This window comes from Geospiza fortis, unplaced genomic scaffold (assembly GCF_000277835.1).
Source record: "Geospiza fortis unplaced genomic scaffold, GeoFor_1.0 scaffold43, whole genome shotgun sequence".
Classification (NCBI taxonomy): domain Eukaryota; kingdom Metazoa; phylum Chordata; class Aves; order Passeriformes; family Thraupidae; genus Geospiza; species Geospiza fortis.
Genome location: NW_005054431.1, coordinates 422163 through 447508, shown reverse-complemented (window position 1 = coordinate 447508; position 25346 = coordinate 422163). Strand labels below are relative to the sequence as shown.

General features: G+C 39.3%; 1 protein-coding gene across 1 annotated transcript in view; it reads right to left on the bottom strand.

The window, feature by feature from the left end:
* Positions 1-25346, bottom strand: part of EDIL3 (EGF like repeats and discoidin domains 3) — a 241492-nt gene that overhangs the window by 28816 nt on the left and 187330 nt on the right. The window contains exon 13 of the mRNA XM_014309459.2: positions 21383-21567. Within this exon, the coding sequence (XP_014164934.1) occupies positions 21383-21567 (185 nt within the window). The remainder of the gene's footprint in view (positions 1-21382; positions 21568-25346) is intronic.

The following is a 25346-nucleotide window of genomic DNA, read 5'->3' as shown; positions in this document are numbered from 1 at the left end:
TTGGGTATTTTGAAAAATTTCTTCACTGAAAGAGATGCTCTGGTGAATCCCCCACCCTTGTAGAGATTTAAAAGCATTTGGATGTGACTCCTGGGGACATGGGCCAGTGGTGACCTTGGCAGTGCTGGGGGAACAGTGGGACTCAGCCATTTTTGCTCTTTTCCAACGTAAGTGATTCCCTGATTCTTTAAACACTTGATTTATAAATACCTTATGCCTCTCCATGGAAAATGGTCCATATTATGAAGAGCAACAGGGCAGACTGGGAAAAAAATATCTACTAAAAAAGCATTGATTTTCTTAGTAGAAAGCAGGTAGCTTGCTCACAGCAGTGAGTTCACTTGTGGCACTGTGGCTCAAGCAAATAATTCCTAAATTCACAGCCAACATAAGTATGGCAATATTTTACCTGTATTTCCAGAACTAAAGATAAAATCAGGCTGTATGTATGCTGATATTATATTTTACACTCAGTAATTTATTTTAGAGGTTGAGATGATGATCATAGGATGGCTGCAAATTTTGAACTTTGGTTTGAAAGAGATACTTGGAGGGCAGGAAAGGGACTTTTTGGAAGGATCAGTAGTGCCAGGGGGGAATGATTTTCCACTGTCAGAGGGCTGGCTGGGATCTTGGCAATGAGGAATTGTTCCCTGGCAGGGTGGGCAGGCCCTGGCACAGGGTGCCCAGAGCAGCTGGGGCTGCCCCTGCATCCCTGGCAGTGCCCAAGGCCAGGCGGCACACTGGCACAGTGGGAGGTGTCCCTGCCATGGCTGGGGTGGCACTGGATGGGATTTAAGGTCCCATCCAATCTAAACCATTCTATGATTCCATGAGTCTGTGTCCTGCTGGTGCACAAGAGCATAAATAGCAGAGGCTAAACCAGAGACCAGCATTCATGCTTTTATATTTCTCTCTCCTGCATTCCTTACTTCCATTTTTTGATTTCACATTCAACTGCCAAAGAGGACCTTCAAGAAAAAGCAGATGCATTTTACTTGTCCAAGCAACACACATTTGTAATGGACAATGTGTTTTTTTTTTTAGAAATGAAACAACAACAACAACAATTAAAAAAACCCCAAAAACAAAAAAATAAAACCCTAAAAAATCCAAGAAACCACATACTCCCTTTCATTTTCCTGGGACACCTCACAGAAAGCCCCCAGTGGCTGGAGTGGCAGGGAAATTTTCTGCAAGCAGCAGCCTGGATGTATTTTGATTGCCTGGGAGCCAACTGGAGTCTTAACACCTGCAGGATCCTGAAAGAGCTTTTATATCAGAGAGTTGTAAGCTGGCTCCAGCTCTGGACAGCTCTGGGTGGGAGGAGAACCCTGTGGAGATTCCTTAAGTGGCTGCAGGGTGAAACATCAGAGGTTTGCATGGTGGCAAGGAACACAATGCACCCCTGGTGCTACACAAATTACTCATGCAGGGTGGATGGGAAACCCAGGCAGAAATTCTTGCACAAAGTTTTGGAAGAAAAATGCAAATTTGAATGAGGGAACTCTTTCAGTACATTTGGAGGGTCCTCCTTTCTGTTCTGGAAGTCCTTTTTGATCAAAAAAATGTTATTTTGCTATAGAAATACTCATGTTTATTTCTAATCTGTATCATCTATCTCTGTCTCTGTTTCTATCTCTACTTTTACCTCTGTGTCTGTCTCTATTTCTATCATGATCTCTATTTTTATCTTTTTCTCTCTCTATCTCTATCATTTATTATTGGAATCTGAAATACCAGGAACTCTCAGAACCTTGGGCCTGAAAGCCAAAGCTTAGAATTAAACCCAGGATTTGATCTGGGACCTTGGAAAAGGCTCCCAAACTCAGGTGCTAGAAGTGAGAATGTGGATTTATAGTTTATAGCAGAGACATGTTAAGTTAAGAAGAAGAAAGTTTAGAGTTTTAGAGTTCAAGATATAGAAAAAATAAAAGTAATTACAAAGGTAAACAAGAACTTTAGGATACACTACTATAAGTTTGTGTGTCATAACAAGCTTACACTGTAGCATGGGTTCCATACAACTAAATATTTAAGGATTAGGTCAAAACCAGAAATATCTTTATTGACAGTGCTTTCTTGGTCAATAAATCCTTAAAAAATCTTGTAACTAGGGGTCTTGTGACCTTCTGAGCTGTGAAGATGTGAGCTGAACTCACCCTTCCTGACTATACAGAAGATAAGAAAAATAAACCACATCATCTAAAAAACTCAGAGACCCCATCTCTAACTCATTCAAAATTCCTTCAAAAATCTCCATAATTTATATCTATATTATCTATTTATTTATCATCTACAGATTTGCACACTTGAACACACACAGAGGAATATGTACTTACACATATTCAGACATACATACTTAAAATACAGGCAATTTTTTCCTAATGGTTGTCCTGATCTGTCAAGTCACTCTTGAGTTTACATGTGCATTCTCCCCAAAACACTTCTTAATTTTATTTTCCTTTAAAATAGGGGAAAATTTCCTTTAGCCTTTAAAAATTTCCTTAATTTTCCTTTAAAATTGCCTTTTAAAATTCTACGTTATTTGTATACTGAGACCAGCCCTTACCATAGCACTCTGTTCCTCCATGCCTGGAAGAAATATACAGGGACTTGTATGCTCTCTAGAGAGGTGTAAATTTATTCTCAATAAATTCAACTGCAATTAGAGGGAAGTAGAAGCAAATTTCAAAAAGAAAACCATTGCTGCACACAAGCAGGAAAAGTGAATTTCTTGGAGTAGAGGAAATTAAAGACCAGGAGATGCAATGCAGGTGATATAAGTAAAAAAATGAAAATAAAAGTATGGGGGATGTTGTGGCTCTTGTATCTGAGTCATCCATAACAAAGAGCTCACACCCACAGCTTGAGAATTTCTATTTTGGTGCCAAGGACATATTCAATGACATTAATTCACTAATAAATTTCAAAAAAACCATGTGAAATATTAAAAAAATTATTTGCATAATTTTTATTTAGTCCGAGGTTGACGTTCCTTCTGTAGGCCTGCGCTACCCCACTGGCAACCAGAAATATTTCAGTATTTCCTGAAAGCAGGGGAAATTAAGGATATGATCTTCCTGTTGATGGCAGCAGGCCTATCAGCTGGCCCCATAAGGAATATCCATTTTCTCTGCAAACCTTGTCTCAGCTACATCCTCACTGATGCATGCAAGTGATGTGTTATTTGTCGTACACATCCATGCTCCCTCAAATATTTTTTTTTTAATATTGTAGGAATAGCCTCCTTTTATCATTGCTTCCTGCACCATTTTTACATGCACTTACCCTTACTAACAAGTACGCTGGCTTTTCTGAAAATCAACAAAAATGTTTTGGGTCAAAATAAGACAAATAAAGTTTTACTGGGCACTGAGAATGTCTATAAGCTGTTCTTTGCTGCAAATTCTTTGCTACACTTAAGTCATGTACGTGTTAAATTTGCCACTGCGACAGAAAGGAGGGCCCTGCATATGGAACAGTGTGTTTTATTTGTTTATGGTTTCTCAGGCTGCATATCAGAGAAAGTCAGGCTTATTTCTGCACAGCAGATGAAATGTAATGATCCCGGAGAAATATGGGACTAACCTTTCTGAGGAGAAAGCACTGAATTAAAATAAATGAGATGGGACTTGCCAGTATTTTTTATGTACCACTTAATGTAGAGCTCTGCAATATATATTTTTATCTGCACAAACTCCTTCAGGAGCCAAGCCTTTTCTAAACAGAGCATCAAATCGATATGAAGCAATGCCACATATGTTTTTTTCCCCTTCCTAAATGCTGATAATTTTATCTACACTAAATTATAGCACTTTTGTTCCAAGGGTATCTCTGCATCCATGCAAATAATTCATAGCTATGTACACAGCTGATGTGTTGCCAGACCATCCCAAGAAATTGAAATTTAGTCCATGGCTAAATAAAAATAGCAACACTAAAAAGGACCTATAGGTAGATCACCTATGTTTCAGGTTGACTTTTTCCCACAAACTGATGCAAGGAACCGTGAGACACAGAAGTTCTTCTGCCTTTGATCTTAAATTAATGTGGCTTTCATGGGCTCCAGAGGGGAAAGTTTGAGTCTTGTTCTCTCATTTCCCACAAGCACACAGATTAGCCTTGTTTGTTTCTTGTTCCACTGCCTGGAACAATGCTGGGAGCTGTTGCAGCAGCTACACCACCAGTGGCAGGCAAAAAATATAAAGGTTAAGCTTCCCACAGCTGCTCAGTTAGAAGTGTTCTCATCAGACTGTCTATTTGTTTCATAATTTGTTTCCAAAACTGTTTTACTACTGAAAGGTAGCCATGCAGTCACCTAGACTTCATCATCCATCTTGTAATTTGCTTATTTATCTTAACATTTAAACTATGTGATTTTTTTTTTTTTACTCCACCGAAGCATAAAACCAGCTCACTACTTCCTAAAGTAAAGTATTTAAAAAATGCTGTTCATTATTTTTGGCTTACTGCTTAAAATGCAGCTCATAGCATGTTCACCACCATAAACCATCCCACAGACAGCTGATTACCCCAAGCACCCACCTGAATTTAAATACAGGTTAGGAATGTGTTGACACAGCCAGGGATTAAATACATAAAACGGCATTTGGTCATTAAGGTAACAAATACAAAGAGAGAGCAGTTATCAAGCAACATTCTGTGACTGGTTTCCCTGACATTAAACTTGAGTTAATGCTCAAGCTTCTCTAGTCTCATAATTTGGTTCTTTCTTGATGTATAAATTCTAAATGCATATGGATGCAGAATATTTAGACAAATCCTGCAGCTCCAAATCTGGTACCACTGAGGTGGGTGAAACCATGGGAGGCAGGAGGAGAGGTGGTAAAGGCGTGTAAATGCAAACCTCTGCTTGTTTTAATTGGATGAAACATCCACAAGAAAATTAAATCAAGATGTTGACAACACAACTCAGGCTGCTGCTGTTTCAAGACAGCACAGTTATCTTTATTTGAATTATTTTTCCAGGCAGGTAGGCTATATTGGATATTTCCGTAGTGTGACTGACTGAATTTTTAAGTTAACATGAGCCTGGTACCAGTGATACTTTTAATTGGAAAAATGTTTAAAGGATTCTGCCCTTTTTTGTCTTGGAAGTGACACACTTCTATTATAAAATCAATATGCACCTCAGGAAACCCTTATCAGCTCACTAAATCCCACAACTCTGGCACAGTAGACAGAGGTGCAAAGGTGTGGATTAGAGCTATTGAGAAAAATCTCCCCATGAATTTGAAAAGAAATACAGACACCATTAGTGACAACATTACCACCCCTGGGTAGTTCTGATTTAATTTTTATTCTGGCAGGGTGACCAGTGCATGACTGCAATAGAACATCCAATCTAACGTGCTGCTTCAGATCAATGGGTCTGAACATCATGTGAGGCTTCAGATGGATCCTGCAAAAACAAGTCACCACTTCACCCCTTGCGATGCAGCTAATCAAGAACAGCTCATTAGGTCTTGCAGCATACTCCATCTTAAGTGTGCATAAAAACTCAGCAAAAATAAAATGCAAATGCACTGACGGTCTCACTATGAAAGGTTAAATATTTTAAAAAGTATTTTCAATTTTTTTGGAAATATTTGAAGTTATTTGTCTATGTATATATGTAATTTATAATTGAGATTATTTGTTTTGCCCAGAGAAGTTGTGGCTGCCCCTGGATCCCTGGCAGTGATGGAAATTGGGGCTGGGAGCACCCTGGGACAGTGGAAGGTGTCCCTGCCATGGCAGGGGGTGGAATGGGATGGGCTTTAAGGTCCCTTCCAACCCAAACCAGTCTGGGATTCTGTGAAATCAGTAAAAATGTACCTTTTGGAACATATGTGCTAATTTGGAAACCTGTACGATAATTGGCAAAAAATTAAATATGACAAAAACATTGAGTTCTAAAGTAGGGCATCTAAACATGCCTTCAAGCACCAACTTGCACCCCCCATGCAATATCCATTGACCTGCTGTACAAATTAAACCACCACAGGGGGAAAAATAAAAACCAGACCTAGGAAAGTATATCTTACAGGTAACTTTCCTCCTCCTTCAGGTGATAACAAGAACAGACAACAGAGAAACATCAGCTTGTTCTTTTTTAGGTGGACAGGTTCTCATTTCCATGCCAGTTTCCTGGTGCCTCTCGTGCTCCCTGTAATGTTCCCTCCCAGCAACTGCAGCAGTTTTCATTGCTATGATGCAGTGCCAAGCATCCAGGGTTCCCTCACCACTTTTTAGCCTAAATCACTCATTTTTGTTACTTGCTGAAAGCCAACACAAAGTGCTTTCACCTCGACCAGGGTGCAAAATCTTTCACCCTCTGTTCCCAGCAAGAGACTATTGAGAGTTCTTGCAGCAAAAATTGAGGCTCTTGTTGCACTCACATTTTAAATCTCTATTTTTTCACCCTGCTAACATCTGTAGTGGACAGAGCCAATTATGGTCTATGACTTGGTTACTTACTCATCAATGTGCCAAAGCCATGTTTGGATGCTACAGTAAATTAATCTTTTTGTACATATTTTGCTACCAGCATTTTGTCTGTTCTCCAATTATGTATTTAAACAAAGTATTGCCATTTGTATAAATCAAAGCAGCTGTCAGTACTTTTAAAATCTAATTGATTATTAGTAACTCTCCAAAATTCTTTTGTGAAAAACTATTTTCTGTCTATCTACACAGTAATTTTCAATTCTTTCATGAAGTGTAAGCTCCTCTGTGCAATTTTACTGCATAGCAGAAAGAATATTGTGAGGATCACTTGACACCAACACACAAAATGGTAATTTAAGGGGTTAGAAATACTGATAATGAAGCAATTATTATTAGGTAATAACATAAAATTTGTCGTTCTCCTGGCTACCTGCTTAATTGCCATGTAGGTGATTCATTCCATGGTGAAGGTATGTCAGCCATAAAACGGGAAATACTGCAGAGGGCCTGAGATGAAAAATGCTGGAATCAAAAGAGGAATACATGCACACAGAGGATTTATGAGATGTAAGGACGCTCCTTGGCAGCCACCAGGTACTTATCACCCTCCTTGTCCACCTGCCGGTGCCTGAGGGAACTTTTCAGCTCAGTGATATGGATGAAACCAGCAGAGCTGCTAAAAGCAAATCCCAAGTGCTCCATGTTATCTGTCCACACAATCAGGCTGCCCTCACTGCCAGCCCCCAGGATTTTCTCATTTTCCTGAGGGCTGACTGGAAAAGGAGTTATGTTACCTTCAGGGGAGGCTGGCACGATGACACTTGTAGAACTGAAATTGATGTGAAGGGATATATTTCAGATTATTAGCCCAGTAACACTGGAAAAAAAAAACCCAAACCTGTTGGATATTTATATTAAAATTACTTCAACTAAAAATATTGCATGACAAATTTGGGTAGACCCTTTATTTTGTTTAAAGCTAGGCCCCTAACAAAAAGTAACCATGTCAGCTCAGCAGATTCAATGGAGACAACCGTGTGTTTATTTTTTGTCTCCCAGAGAAAGATGATTTTTTTTTTTTTTTGCCTCTTTTAAGTGAGACTTGAGAGGTGGAGTGCCAGTGACTTGCTTATATTTGCCTAAAGGGGTTTAGGAAAAATGCAGACACACCTGTGCATAGTAAAGCATCATATCAAACTTATCTTTTTACAGGAAACATCCCATGGTAAAACAGAGCAAGAGTTTCAGGATATGATCCTGCAGAAATTAACCTGAAAGCTCTATAAACCTAGAGTAGCATCCACAAATCAGTCTTTTTTGACTTTATCCTTGAGTAAATGGAGTTCTGCAAGCTCAGTGGGGAAAACTATTTTGACTGCCAGGCTACACAGAAATCTAAACAGAAATGTGCACAGAAATCTAAAACAAACAAACAAAAAAAAAGAACAAAACTAAAAAACACCCAAAACCCACACAAATCCCAAAAAGCAAACAAAAAACCCACCCACATCCAAAGCGCAAAATATATTCATACATAAATTTATGTATATAAATATATAAATATAAATATAAATATAAATATATATATATATATGTATGTATATATATATACACATGCACACACAGAGGCATTTTCAGCATTTTCCATTCATTTTCAGATAAGGAAATTCCTTGAGTGTCATGTGTTCTCTCCCTTTCTTAATTTCCAAGGGGTTTCTTCCCGTAAGTACTGGATCACATCATGTCCTGCCTCCCCTAGGACACAAACATCCTTCTCACAGCCACAAAATCACTTGTCAGAGTTTCTCTGGTCTCTCCTGCTCTGTGTAAAACCAACCCCGAAAATCTGACTGTTGAAACCCTCTGGTTCCGCTTGCACATCCTTTATCCACAACAGGCAGTTTCTTATTATTCCCTGATGGGAGTACAGAGAAGAAAAGGAGGTGCAGAAAGCACAAAATTTGTAAATTCACAGAGTCTATAGGTGGCTGCTGGTATGGACCATCACTACCAGAGCAAGCTCTTAGTGTGAATATATTTCTTTAATTTGTATAATCCTGCCACCTGCCACTCTCCTGTGACACCATTTAATTCTTATATTGTGACAAATGCTTCATACTGCATACCAAACCCACTTTTTCTGTGCTTTTCTTCTTTTTTATGGTACCTACAGAGGACTTAAAAGATTTGACTAAAATTTGGAAAAACAACACCAAACTGAATATAGACTAGCTAGCTACTTTTACCTCTGGTTCAAGTGGGCATTGTTTCTCCTGGATATTGACCTTTGTGGAAAAAAAAAAGAAAACCCCCCCCCTCCAAAAAAAAAAAAACAAAAAACCCAACAAGAAAACAAATAAACAAACAAACAAAAAGAAAAAAAAAAAAGAAGAAGGAAAAAAACCAAAATCCCCCCCATCCCCAACATTTTGTATAATGCATCAATTAAGGGCAGTTCTTGAGCTGTAAAATCCTCCTAAATAGCTCCTACAGCAATGTGGTCCTAAAGTTGGTGTGATGAACTAATTGATGCAACAAACAGAACTGCCTGCCTTTTCATTTTAATCCCTGATACACAACAATTAAAATCAAGTGCAGTTCAGTGAGGAGATCTGTGTTTTAACAGCAATGCCTTTTTAGAGCCATGACATTGAGTTTCTTTTTATGCTCTTCCCTGTAGTCTGTGAAACAATGCAACGACAAAACACAAAGTGACAGATGATCAAATTGTCCAGAAAGCTCCTCACAGAGTCCCTATTTCAGTTTTAAAGGCCACATTGCCTAAATGGCATAAAGTGCCACTCTAAAATGAAATTTACAGGTCTCTGGAAAACTGAGCAGCAGATTAAATTTGAATAATTAATTTTAATATTTTCATTTATTTTCTTCTGCATTAAAGTTTAAGTTGCTTATATCTTTTATATGCAAGAAATAAAACCTAATTCCCAGGGTTCAGTTCTCATTTCAGCCAAAATGAAACAAGAAGGCTTGTGCAGTGTGGGAGGACTGCAATGCAAATTGATTAGCCACAATTTCCACCTTCTGAGTGAGATACCATAATAGATGACGGATTCTTTTCTTCTTTTTTTAAATCACAGAAATAGATGCTACTGAACATGACAGCACTTATTTACAATTGCTCCATTTACCCCAGAATGCCATTATTCCACTTGAAATTTAACTTTCCAGAGGGTCAGAAAATTACAGTGCCATGGTCTTTCATGACCCGTCCTCTCTTGCTGTAATGGAAGGTGTCATTATTGTTTCATTAGACTTAAAACCAGATAACTTTTTATGACATTTTTCCAGTGGAATGCAATGCAATCAAAAAATTGAAAAAACTGTAATGGAAAAAAAAAGTGCATCTGCAGAGATAGAAAGTAACTCAGACATACAAAATTCTCAAAAGACCCTTCCTTCATTCATTTGTATTTTGCTTATTATGTATATTTTAAACGGAAAATTACATGATAATTACAAAAAAAAAAAAAACCATGTTGCTCCTATTTACAGGGTCATATTCCCTTAGCAACACAAAATTACATACAGTAGGATGGGGAATAAAGAAAATAATGGGAATAATGTTAAGACTCTCTAATAATAACCCCCAAATAGCTTCTAAATTCTCATAAAACAGAGATTTAATTTTTAATATCATAGGACTTTCTAGGACTACGAATTATTGCTGTGAACCTTGGAAAACAAGACTTCTAAGCTCCTCTCAAATAAAAAAAAACCCTCCTGATGTGTTGTGGAAAGCAGAGCAAATCCTACAGTGGTCCTGCAATTTATATGTGTGTGTGTATTTGGGGGGAAGTGAAAAGAATAAAAGGTTTGGCGGCAGATGCTGTGAAAAATAAAATGGTTCAGCGGTAGTAAGTAAGGAAGAAGGTGTTTTAAGAAAGCTCAGAGGGTTTTTTGAGTCAAGTGGTCATCCCAGTGGAGGCAGGCCTGCATGGAAGGCACGGCCAGGCTTGTCTAAGGAGCAGGATGAATGTGTTATTTTTATTTTTCTGTCACCACACTGCTCTGGCTCCCACCAGCTCCTTTGGGCCTGGTTCAGGTTCCCCTGATGCGTGACCCAGCTCTGAACTCCTGCTGAGGTGCAGAGTTCCTCTGTCACCGTCATATTTTCTAAAAAATCCCTTTACCAGGATTTCTTCTCCTGGGAAGCTGAGAAACCTCAGAGAAAAATGAAAACAATAATTATCTGACTGCTTCTCCCTGTTTGGCTGCTTTGGAATGTGGTTTGGAGATTGTTTATCCAACAGGTGGTTGTTTGATTGGTTTCATGTGAATTGTTTTGACTTAATGACCAATCACAGCCAGCTGTGTCGGGACTCTGGAAGCAGTCATGAGTTTTCATGATCATTCTTTGTAGCCTTCTGTCTGTATCCTTTCTCTACTCTTTAGTATAGTTTTAGTATAGCATTTTTTTATATAATATAATATAATGTCATAATATAATAAATTAGCCTTCTAAGAACATGGAGTCAGATTCTTAATTCCTCCTTCATCCTGGGGACCCAGCACATTGCTCACCTTGCCCCCCTCACTGTGCAAGTGTCAAGATACAACTCACACAGGAGAAAATGGTGGAGTTTGCACAGGGCCTCTTGGGGAGGATGAGGAATCTCAGTGAGAGGTGCTCAAAACAATGAGGCTGTCTTCATTGAAGCATGGAATGGTTTGGGTTGGAATGCACCTTAAGGCTCATCTCATCCTCCCCCAGCCATGGCAGGGACACCTCCCACTGTGCCAGTGTGCAGCCTGGCCTTGGGCACTGCCAGGGATGCAGGGGCAGCTGCTCTGGGAATGTGTGCCAGGGCCCTCCACCCTCCCAGGAAACAACTCCTTCTCAATATCCAGGTCAAATGTATCCTTCTTCATCTTAAAGCCATTCTTCCTTGTCCTACCCCTACCTGCCCTTTCCAGCTCTCCTGTACCCCTTTAGGCACTGGAAGGGCCTCTGGGGTCTCCTTGAAACCTTCTTTACTCCAGACTGAACATTCCCAGCTTTCCCAGTCTGTCCTTGTAGGAGAGCTGCTCCATGCCTGTGCCCATGCTGGAGCCTCCTGTGGCCTGGCTGCAGCAGCTCCAGCTCCTTGCTGGGCTGGCCCAGGGCTGGGGCAGCTCTGCAGGTGGGCTCTGCCTGAGGGGCACAGGGGCACAATGGCCCCTGCCCTGCTGCCCACGCTGGGCTGGGCCCGGCACGGGGCTCTGGGCTCCGGGCCCAGCACGGGGCTCTGGGCTCCGGGCCCAGCACGGGGCTCTGGGCTCCGGAGCCCGGCACGGGGCTCTGGGCTCTGGGCCCAGCACGGGGCTCTGGGCTCCGGGCCTGGCACGGGGCTCTGGGCTCTGGGCCCAGCACGGGGCTCTGGGCTCCGGGCCCAGCACGGGCCTTTGGGGTCCCAGCCCAGCACAGGCTCTGGGATCCCAGCCCTGCCCCACAGCACCCCCAGGGCTCCTCCATGGCTGCTCCCTCTGCTCAGCCCAGCCCAGCCCATGGTGGATCCAGGCTTCTCCTTGGGCCCTCATGGAGGCACCTACACAAACTCAGCTGATCAGTGAGGTTTGGAGTCTCAACATCATCGTGAAAGAGAGCTAGTGAGTCAAGTTAACATCCCCTAAAAATCTCCCCCTTTTTTTTTTTGTTCTGTTTAACAGCATCAGCCAAGGCTGCCTTCTACCTCTCTCTCTCAAAAAAAAGGACAAATCTTAACTTCTCCTGCAATGTGCTATTGAGGCTTCTAAAAGATGAGGATGCTCAGGATTCTGCAGCAAAGTACAAAACTGTACTCACAATGTTTTTTTATCTTGTGTTATAGCAGCAGCGTTTGAGGTAGCACAGCCAAAGTATAAGACAAACTGAAGAACACCTCAAAGTCAAGAAAAATAAATTCAGATAAAGTAATGTGCAAAGAGGGTCTGTTCCAATATTTATAAAGAACATATCAAGCTTTTTGAATTTCTGATGCTGCCAAAGGGAGGTCATTAGACATCTGCAGTGAGGTCTTTAGGTGATATTCTGATAGTTTCCTTCTTAATAAGTCTTAGCTGAAAATTTTATTGGTGTGTTGTAACTCTCATTACCTCTTAACAAAAATAACCCATTAAGGTGGGTCTAAATATTTTTACTTCTGTCACTGGAAAAAACAGACCTGTGTCTTCTTTATAGAGGTGCTTTATTTTCACCAGCAATATATAGAATTAATTTCTAATTGTGAAAATACTTTTCTGCTTAATTATACAACAAAGAAAGGATGGCTTGAAATAGGATTAATATATCTTGTAGTTAATTAAACATGAAGCTTCTAAGGAGATCACTCCAGCAACAAAAGCAATTAAAGCTTGGTTATGTATAGTACATAATTAAGCAGGAAGTTCTTGTAATCCCAAGGACTAACTTTCAAAGCTTGTATTGCTTTAAAATAACCCTTTTTCTGGCTTATTTTAGAGAAAACTATCAAATGTAAGTATGAGCACTGTCAACTCAGGTATCTTCTCAGCTCTGTCCTAATGTCATAAGTGAATTATAACACTAAAAAACACAGCTCTGTTCTGAAAAATAAAAAGTCTCTATTTCTATCTCTATGCCTGTTGAGTGAGTAAATGTATAAAAACACAAGCAAAAAAAAAAACCAAACAGTGAGTAAATTCTGATGAAAGTCTGTTGTGATACTTTATATTACAAGACTCAAGGTGCTCTTGAACAAGACCCAGATAATTGGGGACATGTTTAGTTGCAGTATTTCACTGTCTACAGTGATTTCCCTTTTAAAGTCTTCTCTGCTGAGATTTTCTCTTTTCTGTCATGTTTTCTGACAGGGAAACTGCTCTTGCTTTACTTGAGGAGCGAGCAGGATGAATGTTATTAAGTAGAGTGCACAGAGGGTCTTGCACAGCATGTTGCTGTAGGGACACACTTGACCTAACATGGAAATAAAAAACAAAACAGAACAAAAAAAAAGCCAAATATTCTGCTTGGATCAACACTTAACTGTGAGTAGGGTGTTATTAGGGAAAAAAATACATGATGAAACCAATGAATAGGTTAAGATTCAGAGACCAACTGGGAAATGCTCATATCTACTTTATGTGATGCTTTAATATGCTGAGATATGACAATTTTATTTTCTGCTTACTGCTAGGTAAATGTCAGCCTGGTTTTAAGCACATTTCCCTCTCCTCTGAAGAAAGATACAAAATGTTCTGCTGCCTTCAAATTTAGATTAATTTGAAGTTCCTTTTCCACCATTCCTTCTTTATGTTTGTGTCTCAATTTCATTATTTACTTAGCTAAAAAGATACTATCTCTGTTCCTCATTTGACAAGATAGGAATCAATCTGTTTCTGTGCTCTTTATGCAGGGAACAGAATACAAAAATGAATAGCAGATTTTGAACAAAAATGTTCTGAAGTCAACCAGAATCTCACAATAAAGCTTCATGTACTGTGTTTTCAAATTGGCATAAAAAGAATGTAAAATTGAGTCATATTCAGAAAAGAATAGATTTCCTTGACCCTTGTATATTTTACTCATGAGATGCTGACAGATACATGAAGGAAATATTAAGTATCTTGCTTATTCAAAAAGTAATATTTGGGAAAAGATATGCAAGGCTAATAAAAATATCATATCCCAGTTAATAAAGCATCAAGTTCTTGGAAAACAGAGCTAGATGGAGTCCCATTCCATTCTTTCACCCTCATCTGGCTCTGGCTTTTTGCCTCATCTGTGTTTACATCAAGTATTTTTTGCTTCTTTAAGATAGTTGACCTTGACAAGGTCATTTTGCTTCTCTCTATCATTTTCAGATGAAACAACTGTGACCAACTCTGTTTTTGAGCCAAAAACCAGTTCAAGGGTAGCTACAAAAACAATAAACAATTTTATTAGGAAAAAGTGGATGCTGTTTTGAAGCACCACCATGGAAGGAGAGGGCACGAAAAAGAAACATATTTGGACCCTTTTTTCTGTATTCTTACCTAAACAATTGTTTAGCTATTTTATTTTTTTAAGGGAGTGCAAGGGAAATATGCCTCTGCTTCACAAATTGAGACAGAACATTATTTCAAGACAGTGGAAATGATAGCTTGGTATAACAGGCAGGAATTTAAAACAATGAAAAACTAACATCTTTCCATTAAAATTTCATGCACTGTGTTTTCAGAAGGTGCTGCTGTTCAACTAACACCAACATCCCCACTGCAAACACACAGCAACAAAAAACTGCCTCAGCCTCAGATCCCGTGTGCATCAAAATTCACAACAACCAGGCAGTTTTTGCTTACACTCCCAGATTTTCTGAGGCAAGATCAAAACCTGTTATTGTATTAGGAAATGGGTCATTACTCAATTTAACTTTCATCTGCAGGGGAGTGATACTCACAGAAAAGCAGCGAGTCAGTGAGGGAGCTGACAGCACTCTCTTGCAGGATTCCTCTGCTTAGGGAAGCTTCCTAAATAATTTTTGTTAGTGATGATGAATTCGTTATGTGTCAAAGGCAGGCTCTGGAGCACTGATTTAACCCCTTAGTTTTTACTGAAGGCTTAACAGAGAGAGCTGGGAATATAATTCAGGGAACAGAGCAGGACTCTCTGAAACGCAACATTTTTCTATCATAAACTCTCATCCACAGCTAATTTACAGCTCAGACAGGGTCTTTGCTCCTGTTCATGGTTTAATGGTTTAGGGGTTACAATGGTGGTGCTGGATTGATGGTTGGTCTGGTTGATCTTAAAAGTCTCTTCCAACCTTGATGGTTCTATGATTCTATGATGGTGACATCACACAAATTTTTTGTCACAGAATATAATCATGGTGTGTCTGTCTGATGCCTATTTTCTGGACAACTTGCAACAGAGAGCTCCTATACTCTGTCTGTCCTTTTAATAATCTATCTGTATTTTGCCAGAGTAAAATCAATGATTCTACAGATGCTTCAGACTTTGCTACCTAAATGATAGAATGCAGCCTAAATAAAGCATTTAAAAGGCAAAATAAACCAAGATTTTATGCTGCCTTATTTAATTTCTAGGCTTAAATTCAATTACTACTATAAACATTTCCATAAAATGAATTGCACAGGAAAGCTTTGCAAAGTCAAAAGCAATTTAGGAAGGGCAATGCTGAAATGCACAATTTAGTAGCATTATTAATGTGAATAATGCATTTAATTTGAAATGATTTAGGGAAAAAACTGAGTTAGAGTGTGACTCCTGGAATGGCCATCAAATACTGCTGGAAGACAACTCTGAGTAGGAAATCAAGGCATTGCTCCTAATACAATTTCTGTAAAATACGTGTTTGTTAGCACTGTAAAAAAACAGATTGGCAACATACGAAGATTAAAAAAAAAAAAAAGAAAAAATAGAAAGAAAAAAAGCTTTTTGTTCATCTTGTCATCTTGAGTAGCACACTGTCCTAAAAGCAAATAGTGACCACTAGTAGCAAAACTAAGCCTATGGTTTATGGGTAATTGAAGAAGTGAATAAAGTGACCTGTTTAAGATTCTAGCCTAGGCAATGCAAAGTCAGTACATTCAGCAGTGTGAAAATTAGAAGTGGGCATCAGTCTTCATCCCCTTTTGCCTTTGACTGAAATGTTCAGAGCTCTTTGTCCATTATTACCTTATCCTACCACCTGGCTGCTTTTTTGCAGGAAAATTTATCTGTAGCAAGTGTGTCCGGCAAAGAGTGGGAAAGATCTGTGTTAATCATTTATTCCCAATCTGCCTTGAGATGCATCCTGTGAGCTACCAGGCTGTGTGAACAGAGTGTGACACTGTGAAGCTGCTCATCAAGGTAGGGACAAGAGCAAGGAGGTGCCAAAACCCAGTGTCCAAATTAAGTTCTTCAAGTAGAAGCGACAGCTGCCAGAAAAAAAGATGTTTTTGCATTGGAAAGATAAAATGGTCAATACTGACTATAAATATATTTTTTTTATCCCAATAGAAAGCACAAAAAAAGGGCTGATCTCTACACAATTTTTATTTTGTAATCTGAAATCTATGAACTTCAGAATTGTGAGAAATTCTAATAAAAAACCAGCACCAGCTTTGCATCTGGAGAAGCACAGACCAACTTTGTGGCTGTTTCTGTACAGAGCATTGATTTCTTTCATGGTGGCCTAGTGGTTTCTAATAAAGCTGCAGAGAAATACAGGTGTCTTCTGTTTATAATGTGATATATTTCAGTTCACAGCTCCCACAGAACACCCTGTATCTCCAAGCCCACTCACAATACATGGCTTGGCAATCCAACCCTTCCAGAAGTCATGCAATTTCCTCATTATGTTAATTACCAGATTGGTCTGAAATGAACATTTCATCCTATTCCAATTTTGCGTCTTCCTAGCCATTATTTAATTAAGATGTTGTTAAGCATTTTCTGGGGTTGTTTGTTTGTTTGTTTCTTTTTTTTTTTTTGGTTTTGTGTTGTTTTGTTTTGTTTTTCACTCAGTGTGGGTGTTAAAATAATTAAACTATAGGCCACATATACATCTCTTATTTGGCTACTTTAACCAGAACTGGAATTAATAAATGCTTTGCTAACGACACAAATTGTGAAAAGAAAATTAAACAATCCACACATTTTTCTCCTTTTGAGTTGTTGAACAGATCTCCGCACAAGTTGTTGAATTGCTAGGGTATAGTGATTTTTTTACCTAGAAAGATTTTTCAGAATTCATTGCAAATGAACAGATTGTTACATCAAAAAAAGGGGGAGAAAAGTCAGGTGGAATAACAGACAAGACAAGAAGAAAATACCACGTGAGAGAGTAAAAAACATTCCTTATTCTTCAGACGAATGCCAGCATTGAAACAAATTCAGCCAACCAATACTAGATGGAAAATAATGTTCTCTTCCCATATTAAAAAAAAACGGAAAGAGTCACCTCATGTAGCTTTCCTGGTTCAAATATTTTTCTTATAATTTAAGTTAATTGTTCACCTTTCTCTGTGGCTGGCAGAGTAGACACATTTCCACTTCTGGAAACTAGTCTATAAAAAAGAGTAGAAACTGGGTTTGGCTTAGCTTTTAAAAAAACAACTCTTTGATTTGATCACTTGGAAGCTTAAACACTGGAAATAAATGCAAGAAAATGAATATAAATATAAATGAATATAAGTGATGAATATCATGATGGCATGATAGAGATGCATTTTGTATATGTACAACGAAAAGAGGATAATTATTTGGAATGCAATTTTGCCTTTGTTTTCAAACAAGAGGCGTTTTTATGTGAAAAAGATGGCTATGCATTAAACTGAAAGAATAATTTGATTGCAGCTCTGAGACAAGCTAATGGCATTGGTAAAGAATCCCAGTAATATTGTCTAATACTGGAGATTAGCTTGGCAGGAAAATACCCAACCCAAATCTATTACACCACTGGCAATCACCACATTTTTAAAGCATGTAGGTATAACAGTTGCTCTGCCAATCATCCAACAATCTGTTTCTCACCAACTGCTTTTTCTCTAATAGTGCTTAGCTGGTTCTACAATCAGCAGGAGAAATATTGTAATTTGACATTGCTGTTGCCTCCAAAAAAACCCAACACTTCATCAGTTTTAAGATAAAGTACTGACAATACCCTGGAATGGCTGCAAAGTCAGGGCTGGGACAAGATAAAAAAAAAATTATTCAGAAGGCATGGTTGAGTGGGAGGAGAAAGTTCCAGGTGTTTGGAGACACCAAATGAAATAACAGGACAGAATTTAACTAACAGTAAATAAAGAAAAGGGAGTTTAAGCTGCTGCCCTGATTTCACAATTTATAACAGCAGGAAATTAGTAGTAGAGCGGTCATGGGTTTTGAGAAAAATGTTAATTATTTTGAGTTATGCACTCAGCTAGGAAAATGAGATATGGAGTGGCAAAAATCTATTTACAAGAGCATTCTCCAACCATCTGAAACATCAGTTGCATTTTTAAAAATAATCTTTACAGCCTCAGTGCCTCATTTTGGGCATAAGGCAGGGAGTTCTCCATCATATCTTTTAATGCCAATTACATGAAAAAATGGTAAGTGGGGTGACCAAATGGAAGAGCAATCCTGGATTGTTTGCAGGAGGAGCCTGAGCACTCCAAAAACTTGCAACATCATCTTCAAGGGAATGACAAGGGTGTCTTTGAGGAAGCATGCAGGGAATTCAGCCCCAAGTTTATGACACAGCTAGGAAAGTACAATTTTAGTTGTGTCGTCTATTTATCTTTCCCTTCATGTCAAGAAAATGCATTTTTTTCATTGCTAATGGTGGTATTTTGTATAAATAAATGTTATTTGTGCAATCTGTAGCTTATAGAGTCTAAGTCACAGCAGATTTTCAACAACTGCAGCATAATTAAGGTGAGTATTTTGTCCCCAAAAATGCACATTCTGTACCTGGAGACACAAAATACTTCACATTCCTACGTTATGGATGCAGCAATCCAAAACTCTTTAAACCAAAGAGCTCAATTGTTGATGGCTGCATTTTAGAATGCATAGGAGATTCAGAGTTATCTTTTCTGAGAGAAAACTGAGTAAAAGAGTCTCGGCTCCTGAGAGAGGAGAATTTATCTCTAGAGTTCATCCAAAAGTGCAAGTAGCATTTGATGCACAATTCAAACATCACCTCCCAGCAAACATTATCACAGCAGGTGCTCTGAGATGGATGTCAGCACATCAGCTTTTAAACTGTTGGTAGCCATGGTGTTTAGGCAAGGATACCCCAACAATGACATTTAGTCAGATCAGATCTGTTCAAGCCATCCACACATCCCAAAAGTAATCCTAAAAGGCAAACAGCAGGCTTTGCCCCCAGATTTTCAGGCTTTCTTGTGAAAATCAGTGCAAAATATAAAGCAAAAAGTGCAAAATATAAAAAAAAAAGTGCAAAATACAAAGCAAGAAAGGTCTGTGGAGAACATTCAAAGGGCATGGAAAGCTGACATGGTAAATATGATATTGGTAAGCCAGCTACTTCAGCAAAATTCAGAAGTCTGGGCTAAATCTCCAGCTTTAAGCCCATTTCAGGGTACCATGGGATCATCTTTTTTGGGCCTAATTCTTTGTGGAATGGCTGAGGGAGTAGGGCATGCAGGCACATTTGCTTTCACACTCTTTTCCTTACAAATGTGTTTTGACTAAACTCTGTGGAAGCAGCAGCAGGATGATAAACCTTTCAGTCAATGTGTTGTAAGGCTTCAGTATAATACTCTGCGTTTTAAGGAAAAGAAAAACCACCAAAAAACCCACAGAGAGCTACCAGCAGGGAGAACAAGAATGAACAGATGAATTCAAATGATAGACATGTCTCTGTTACAGAATCATTACCTACACTGGAAGCACATGAGACTGTCTCGAGTCATGGCCTGAATTCAGAACAACCAGCCTGTAGCAGAAGGTAATGACCACCTTAAGTACTGAAAAAATAAGTGGATTTAATGCCTTTTGGGGTTTAGTTTTGCTGGATTTTTTTCTTTTCTTTTTTTTTTTTTTTTTTACTTTTTTTCTCAAACATGAGATGTTAGGATCCTTTTTTGAGGAAATATCATTATGTATAATGATTTTCAGGAAAAGGTAGATTGTTAATATTCCTGTGGAATTGTTGAACTCAATACATAGCCATATGAAAAGCTAACTAAAAGATGAGTATTTCTTCACAACTTTCTTTTTGACCAGACAATAAAAATTATTCCTTATAGTTCAAAGACTTGAAGAGATGCTGCAATTGATCAGCTTAAATTTGCAGATTCGGGCAAATTCAAATATAGAAAGACTACAACTGCCTGAAAACTTTTAAAATATAAGGATTAACTATGCAGCCCCTTGCCATCTGTAGTTAATTAAAAATACACTGTCATCCACAGGAGCAAGAACACACAACAGGAAATTTCTGTGAAGCCTCTGCACACCCTTGGTTTGACTGATGGGGCTAAAATATGATGCAACCACCTCTCTTTCCTGTAGAAAAACATTTTCATCTGCTTCTCCCCCATAAAACACAGCAATAAAATGTTCATCCTCTCCAGAAGTTACTAACTGCTGTTCCAACATGCTGCTCTAAAAGAATTTCAGCAGATTTTAGGATCCCCAGCTATTCCAAAGTTAAATAGATAGGGCAATTTCTCCTTCCTTTTATGGAAAGTGTGTAAACTTGTGAGAAAAAAAACCAGTAACCATATTCCTAACTTGCTTAGCAGCTGTAGGCAAAAAAGGCTAATATGTCATAATTTATATGTGGAGACATTGCAGGGGGTTAGTAGCCATGTCTGATGCTATTGAGGCTTCCCACTGAGAGCTGCACTGAAAAGTGGCAGCTGACTGAAAACACTGCTATTTTCAACAGTTCAAAAAATGTAAATGTGTCAGTGGCTGGTCAAACAAGCTCCCACGCTGGTGATTTATTGAAATGCCTCACATTAGTGAGTTGTATGAATCACTCCTGGGCTGAAAACAACCCCTGTGCACAGGTTTGTAATGGATTCAGGGGCTGAATCAGTCTTACTGGCTCCAGAAGGTAATTTTGGGCAGCCTCAATTAGACAAAGAACATTTCTACATGCGGGATTCACTAAGGTGCACACAGCTGAAAGTAAATATGCTTTTCCAGCAAGCCTTGGAAAGGCAGAGGAGAGGAAAATAAACTCATCTCTCTCAACAAATGAGGGGAATTCAGCGAATCAGATCTGCAACCACCATTTTTGTTCATTAACAAAGGAAAACTGGGGCTAGTGGAAGCATCCCCTAGTAGATTTTCCTGCAGCTGTGACAATAAAAACATGAAGATATGTTGGGCTTTCAGAGCTCATGGCAGAGTTGGGAGGTTTACAGCCAGAAACAGAAGATTTTGAATATAAAACTGAACCAGAGAACCATCCCCATGCCTGAAACACAGAGAAGACAAAGGTCTGGGAAAATCCATGTGAAAATTTACCTGCAACCACTGTGACTGGTCATTGTGGCCGGAGGTCCAGGCATTAACTTTGCCTTGCTTGTCCAGCCGGGCTTTCCTGGGCTCCCAGGCAAACATGTCCATGTTGAGGGTACGGAAAACGCTGGAGGCAGTGATCTGGAAATCCTGGATATGTCCTGATTTCATCCCCAGGGGCTCAGAGCAACCTGGAACAGCAGGGCAAGATCAGTGCACTGCCTGCTTATCTCTGTCAGGGGTTTAGTTTTTTTGTTATGGCAGAGAAAGCCTGCAATACTTGAAGAAAAAGATGTAATCAAGACTATTGTTGAAGACACTTGAAAACAAATAAATGAAAAATAGTCAATTCGAGGCACTTTGTTTCAACAATTGCTTGGGTGAGTCAAAATCAAGATAGAGAATTCAACATATTTTTTCCTGGCATAAATTTATGAAGCGAAACAAAATGAAAAGATGACTTTTGTCTGTGCTTATCTTATTTTTATTTTCCTCTCCCGCAGGAAAATATTGTTTCCCCTGTTCTGTTTGATTTTCCTTATGCTTTTATGCCACCTCACATCCACCATGTGTTTGCTTCCTGAAAAAACATTATTTTTTTCTTAAAAACCAGTGCTGCAGTAAAATGTTAAAAAGCACTGAGCTCTTTTACACTTCTGAATTATTTGACATCTAGGTAAAAATCCAGAAAGCCCAAAATCCCACTGAAGGAGGGAGAGCCCACAGAAAAACAATTGTGGAGGGAGGATAGTAGGAGGATATCACTTAGGAGAAATTGATACTTAATGGCTTATTTGTTTGTGGACATCCCACACCATTGAGTTATTTTGCTGTATAAAAGATAGATCTTGGGCTTCTCCCTTCTCTGTTCTGCGTGAAAAAAAGATAAAAATAAAAATTGATAAGTTGCTCTGTGTTCCTCTGCCTTGCTGCTGTGTGCTGGGAATGTGGAAGGTGCATTCAGATGCAGAAGGGGGAGGAGACAAGATGAGGCAGCACTGAAACAGCAGGATTGGAAAGCAGAGAAGGCAGATGAACTGTATGGTTCTAAGATTTAAACAAAGAAATTTAAATAAAGATTTAAAAAAAAATCACAAAAAGGGAAATGGCTGAGAGAGAGAAGGCTGCTAAGAGGACAGGAAAGTTGGGTGTATGGCTGCAGGAGTGGAGTGACACTTGATAATTGGGGTAAAGTGAAAGATGGAAAAGATGGAGATAGGAACATAAAAAAATAAGCTGTTTTCTCATTTCCTTCCGGTCGCAGCAGTCAAAAACCTGCATATGTGCAGTTATATTATTAACAACATGAACTTTAATGCAGCATCTCCTGTATTTAAAATTTGAATATTGACATAATTAATGTTAAATTAAAAAAAAAAAAAAAAAAAAAAAAAAAAAAAAAAAAAAAAAAAAACAAAAAAAACCAAAAAAAACCCCCAAACAAACAAATGGAAAGCCAAAAGAAAATAGAGTTAACTTTTGAAAAAAAACCCCCAGTCTTACATAACTGATTCTCAGTGCACAAATGGAAATGGCACTGCCTTGTCTGTGGAACAGACTCATTCAAAAACACAACAAAACAATTTTCCTGGGAGTGGGAAGAAGCAATTGGTAATAGAAATAAGAGAGACTAATCTGCTACTTTGGAGAGGGACTTTGCTTATTATTAAATTCTGAAGTATCACTCCAGGATCACAAGGACTGTCAGCAAGAATGTTTCATCCGAGGAATGCTAAGAGGCTCCTGTCACAAAACCATGGGTTGTCAAAGCTGTGACTCAGTGCTGGCCCAATCCATCAAAACCAGTTCTATCTTTTCTGGGTATTATTATTGATTTATGAAGCAACAGCTGTGCCTGCCTGTGTGCCTGTGCATGCGTGCATGAATTAATGGGATTTTACACTCGCCTGCCTTCTCCGTGGCCCCAAAGGGGGTGGGAAGACAGTTGTTAAAGGCAATGGGAGAAAGTGAGAAGAACAGTGAGAATCTGAAGAGGCAAACGTGGTGCACACAGGTGTCAGGATGTCTTGGTGCTGTGTCACAGAGAGGCAGCAGCTTCCCAGACCCTGCCACAGGAGATCGTGGCTGTTCGGATGACAGAGACAGCGCAAAGGATGGGGTCATCCAACCAACACAGGGCTTTGTGTCATCCCTCACAGGTGTGTGCTTATAACAATGCTTATGTCTCCCTGAAACATCTCCTCTTCACTGCACTGTACCTTTAAATTTGCTTTTCAATGTCCCTGTGAGAGGATTCAATTCCCATTTTTCTTTTTTGAAATCTGTTGAAGTCAGAGATAGCTGATGCAGAAACATGGCTACACCCAATGGAGCATCTTAGGCTGGAATGTTTGAGATGCTTTGGATGCCTCCATCTGTGATAAATTATACCTGACACCTCTGTATGTTCAAATCTAACCAGGTGTAAGTGTGCAGGTCCTATTTGGTCTAGCTTGATGGAACAGGAGAACAGAAATAATGAGAAAGAGTGGGGATTAGCACCTGAAAATTGGAGGAATAAAATAAAGGTTTTTCGCTGACTCTTCAGATGGCAGAATCTTTTACTCTTCAGTCTGCAGCCATGCCGTGACCCTCATCTACCTCTTCCTTTGGAAAAGCCAAGACCCTCAAAGGAAATATTCAATATCCAATGCAGCAAAGGCAAACCCACAAATGGATCTGCATGCAACACTCTGCATGAATCTTGTCTTGGACAAAGATCCGTGTAGTGTTGGCAAAAGCAACAAACATCAATTATTTGAGGGCAAAGGTAATTTTCTTTTTATTTATACTGTGATATTTTTTGTTTCTAAAAATTGAGATTTTAAAAAAATTTTCTTCATATTTTTGAATCATAGAATGGTTCAGGTAGATAGGGACCTTAAGATCATCTAGCTGCAAATCCAATTCCAATTCCTTTGCCATGGGCAGGGACACTTTTCATTAAACCTTAACGCTTTAAAGCCCCATCCAACCTGGCCTATAAATAACAAATATAGAATTCCTTTCCCGATTACAGCGTTCTGAGGACAAATGAGGAAAGGGGAACCTTTAACTGTAGGTTTGATAAAGTCCCCCTGTGCATCAGTTCTGTGTGAATAGTGCCTACAGGGACTGTTAGTGATGCCTCAGGCTTTAACTTTTCTATTTTTCAGATTCTGTGCTGCTTTAGTGTGTGGGTCTGAGCTTCATATGAGGGGATGGTGAGCTCTGTGCACAGAGCAGGGAGACAAAACAATTCCTGCTCCAGCTGGGCACCAAGGACAAATGATCCAAATCTCAGCCCCAAGAGCACAAACACCGTGGGCTGGAGAGAGAAAAACAAGCAGGGTGGGACTGCAGGGGCTAAAGCTGGAATGGGACAATGAACTGCAAGGTGCAAATGGAGCAGAACTGATCCAAGGGAGAGACCCTGGGAGCGCTTATGCATTTTGGGGCCATTTTGGTTCATCTTGGGTGCAGCCCTGGCTGGGCTCTTGTGCTGCCCAAGGTCAATTCATCGAGGAGATCCTTTGAATAAATCCCTGCTTTAGTCTTTAACTCTGCCCAGCCTCTGTCCCAGGGCATCATTAGGATAAAGAAATAGCTACCAGGAAACAGCGTGCCTGAAGGAGATGAAAATTACACACTTAGGAACTTTCTCTGAGTGAGTCCCACGAGGATGTTTAGGTTCTGGGGGCCAACATCCCTCTGCAGGAACTGAGAAACCTCAAATATCAAGATCTGGCTGAATTGGTGCACACGGGAACCAACAAACATGACCGTAAGCAGCACACAGCAGGAAGGCAGATGCTGGAGTGCAAGAGTGAGTTCCATGAGTGAGTGGCACTGTTGTGTGAGCACTGATCTGCTGTTAAAAACAACAGCTTGATGCTGCTATTAATAACAGCCTAATGAATAGAGGCATTCTAATAAGCAGTAGCTGTGATCTGCTTCTCCCCTCACATCAATACCCTGTGGAGAGAAGGGA